This window comes from Hippoglossus stenolepis, chromosome 15 (genome assembly GCF_022539355.2).
Source record: "Hippoglossus stenolepis isolate QCI-W04-F060 chromosome 15, HSTE1.2, whole genome shotgun sequence".
NCBI classification, from domain to species: domain Eukaryota; kingdom Metazoa; phylum Chordata; class Actinopteri; order Pleuronectiformes; family Pleuronectidae; genus Hippoglossus; species Hippoglossus stenolepis.
In genome coordinates, this window is record NC_061497.1 from 11,018 (window position 1) to 13,573 (window position 2,556).

General features: G+C 37.9%; 1 protein-coding gene across 1 annotated transcript in view; it reads left to right on the forward strand.

Moving 5' to 3' along the window:
* Positions 1-2,068: 2,068 nt before the first annotated feature.
* The window catches only part of LOC118122513 (diacylglycerol O-acyltransferase 2), a 3,592-nt gene continuing 3,104 nt past the window's right edge, over positions 2,069-2,556 (forward strand). The window contains exon 1 of the mRNA XM_047343566.1: positions 2,069-2,114. Within this exon, the coding sequence (XP_047199522.1) occupies positions 2,069-2,114 (46 nt within the window). The remainder of the gene's footprint in view (positions 2,115-2,556) is intronic.

Genomic DNA, 2,556 nt, shown 5'->3' on the forward strand with positions numbered 1-2,556 from the left:
TCCACATCATCAAATGATTTGTTGGAACTTCTATTTAATGGGCCTGTCTCCCACTTTGAAAACTGCATTAAATCCTCACAGTAGAATAAGCATGACTATAGTCAACCAAAGAGACTCCTGTTTGACTCAAATCATGGGCTACTCAGTACAAAGAATACCATCTCTAGATGAACTGAATTGACAACATTACAGTGAGTACACTACGTCTGGTAGCCTTACGTAAACATATTGTAAACAAACAGTTGTATTTGCAGTCTTTTTCTATTATTTCAACCTGATTATTAGACTTTATTAGACAAATGTTTCAATATGCCAGTTCTGATTTGGTCATACTCAAAGTCTCAAGTGTCAACATGTGAGTTGGCAGAGCATCCTAACACAGGCAAGTTAGTGCACTGTTGTTGTTTTTTGCTGCTCTACTAACTGCCAACATTATTTTTTAGCTCTGTTCCATTTAGTTGTTTCGAGGTCCCGGTATCGAGCATTAGGCTCACTGGCTGTGCGTATGGACACCTAAATGGTACGGAGCTATTGTTGGTGTCTTCAGTAAAATATATCCCCAACGACAACTTAAAATAGCTACAGTGCAAACGGTTGGTGTGTTAGTTATCCCACCATATCAAAGAGAGTGGGGGGAGGTCAGTCAATGACAAATTTGCACATGCCTCTATTGTGAAAACACCTTGGACCGTGGATGAGTAGGGTCTTTATGATCAGCCTATGAAATGACATCAGACTGAATTGATTTTCCATTTTGCAGAAGAACAATGTATTCTGTGCATGAAAAACCTGCTTTAGTGAAACAGCCAGGACAAAGATCCAAGCAGTGCTCCATCCAGAAGAGATGAACCACATCAGCATCTCTGGGAGAAGGAAATCTTAGAGCAGTGAGAGGATGAGGTAAGGAGTAGGTCTGTACCTGTGGCTTTTCTCGGGGTTCCAAAAATACATTATTTATAATTTCAGGCTTTAAGAAGTCCTAAATCTGTTGAAATATTATAAAAATACATTTCGGTAGGTCTTAATTGCGTTAACATTAATTTAACACTACTTCCTTTGTACTTTAAAATGAGTCTTTTAAAGAGATTTTGGGTGGCATGCAGAGATGGTGATATCCTTTCTCAACGATACAGATATTAGCACTCTGTAATAAAACTACAAACAAGACCAATGTGGACCTGATAACTGATAACTACAAACCGATTCCCTCGACTCGGCTAAGATTATGGATACACCTACAGACATACTCTGTAGTTTGTGAGATAACGTAGCATTTCTAGGGCTATTCTCTCCTAGGCTTATTCACCTTTTCTTTAATTATAGGGGAATGTAATTCTGGGATGTTCCTTCATTTCTGTTCCATACACACATTGATCTTAAATTTCAGTCCTGATGGTCTTAAAAAGGCCTTAAAAAGTTTACAATTTTAATTGTTTAAATCTGTAGAAACTCTGTTGTTGTAGTAAATATTGTTTTGTTGTCCTCATATAAGCTCTGGACAAATCTTAGTTCACCCCAAAACTCACTCATTTTTTACTCTCCACTACAGTGTGCCGATGGAAGGGTGGGTGAGGTGTTTGACTCCCCAAAACACTTTTGAGTTTAATAACAATAATAAAACTTTATTTATATAGTACTTTTCAAAAACACGTTTACAAACATAGAAACAGAAAAATTACTAGTTAAAAGCCATATTATAAGAATGAGTCTTTATGAGTCTCTATGTTAGTCCATAGTCGTGGAGCCCTTACAAAAAACGCTCCACTGCACTCAGTTTCTCGCCTCACCCTGGAAAACAAAAGCAACAGTTGATCTGCAGATCTGAGAACACAAACTGACATGTATGCGATCAGAAGGTCAATGTTATAAGAGATTTAAAAACTAGCAATACAATTTTAAAATAAATTCTGAGCGTGACAGGTAGCCAGTGCAATGAGGCGAGAATTGGGGTGATGTGTTCATACTTTTGAGTTTTTGTACGAACTCTGGCTGCGGTATTCTGAACAAGTTAGAGACGGTTGGTGAATTTCTGGGGCAGTCCTGCAAATAATGAGTTACAGTTATCCAGATGGCTGTGGACAAAAGCATGAATAACAGTTTGTGCATTACTGAATGTGAGAAATGATCATTTGATGATATTGCTAAAATGTTTTGAGAAATCAGGTCTGAATCATAGACCACACTGAGGTTTTCTGGCCTCATGAGTGCACTGTAGACCCTGGGACGCTAAGGACTCATTTACAGCATCCATGTGTGATTTAGATCCAAACACCAAAACTTCGGTTTTATCATCCTTCAGCATTAGGTAGTTGCAGGACATCCAGGACCTTATGTCTGCAAGACAAGCTGTGAGTGAAGTGGTTGAGGACAGGTCTGATAGATTAACAGACAGATATATCTGGGTATCTGCGGCATAAAATGAGTTGTGGCTGGTAGATGATGGATAATTATAAAATGTAGGGATTTTTCATGGTTTTTAAAGTTTCAAATAGTCATTGAAGGATAAACAAATCTATCTATGGCACCTTTTCTGTTTTTTATTGACAGCTGACTAAC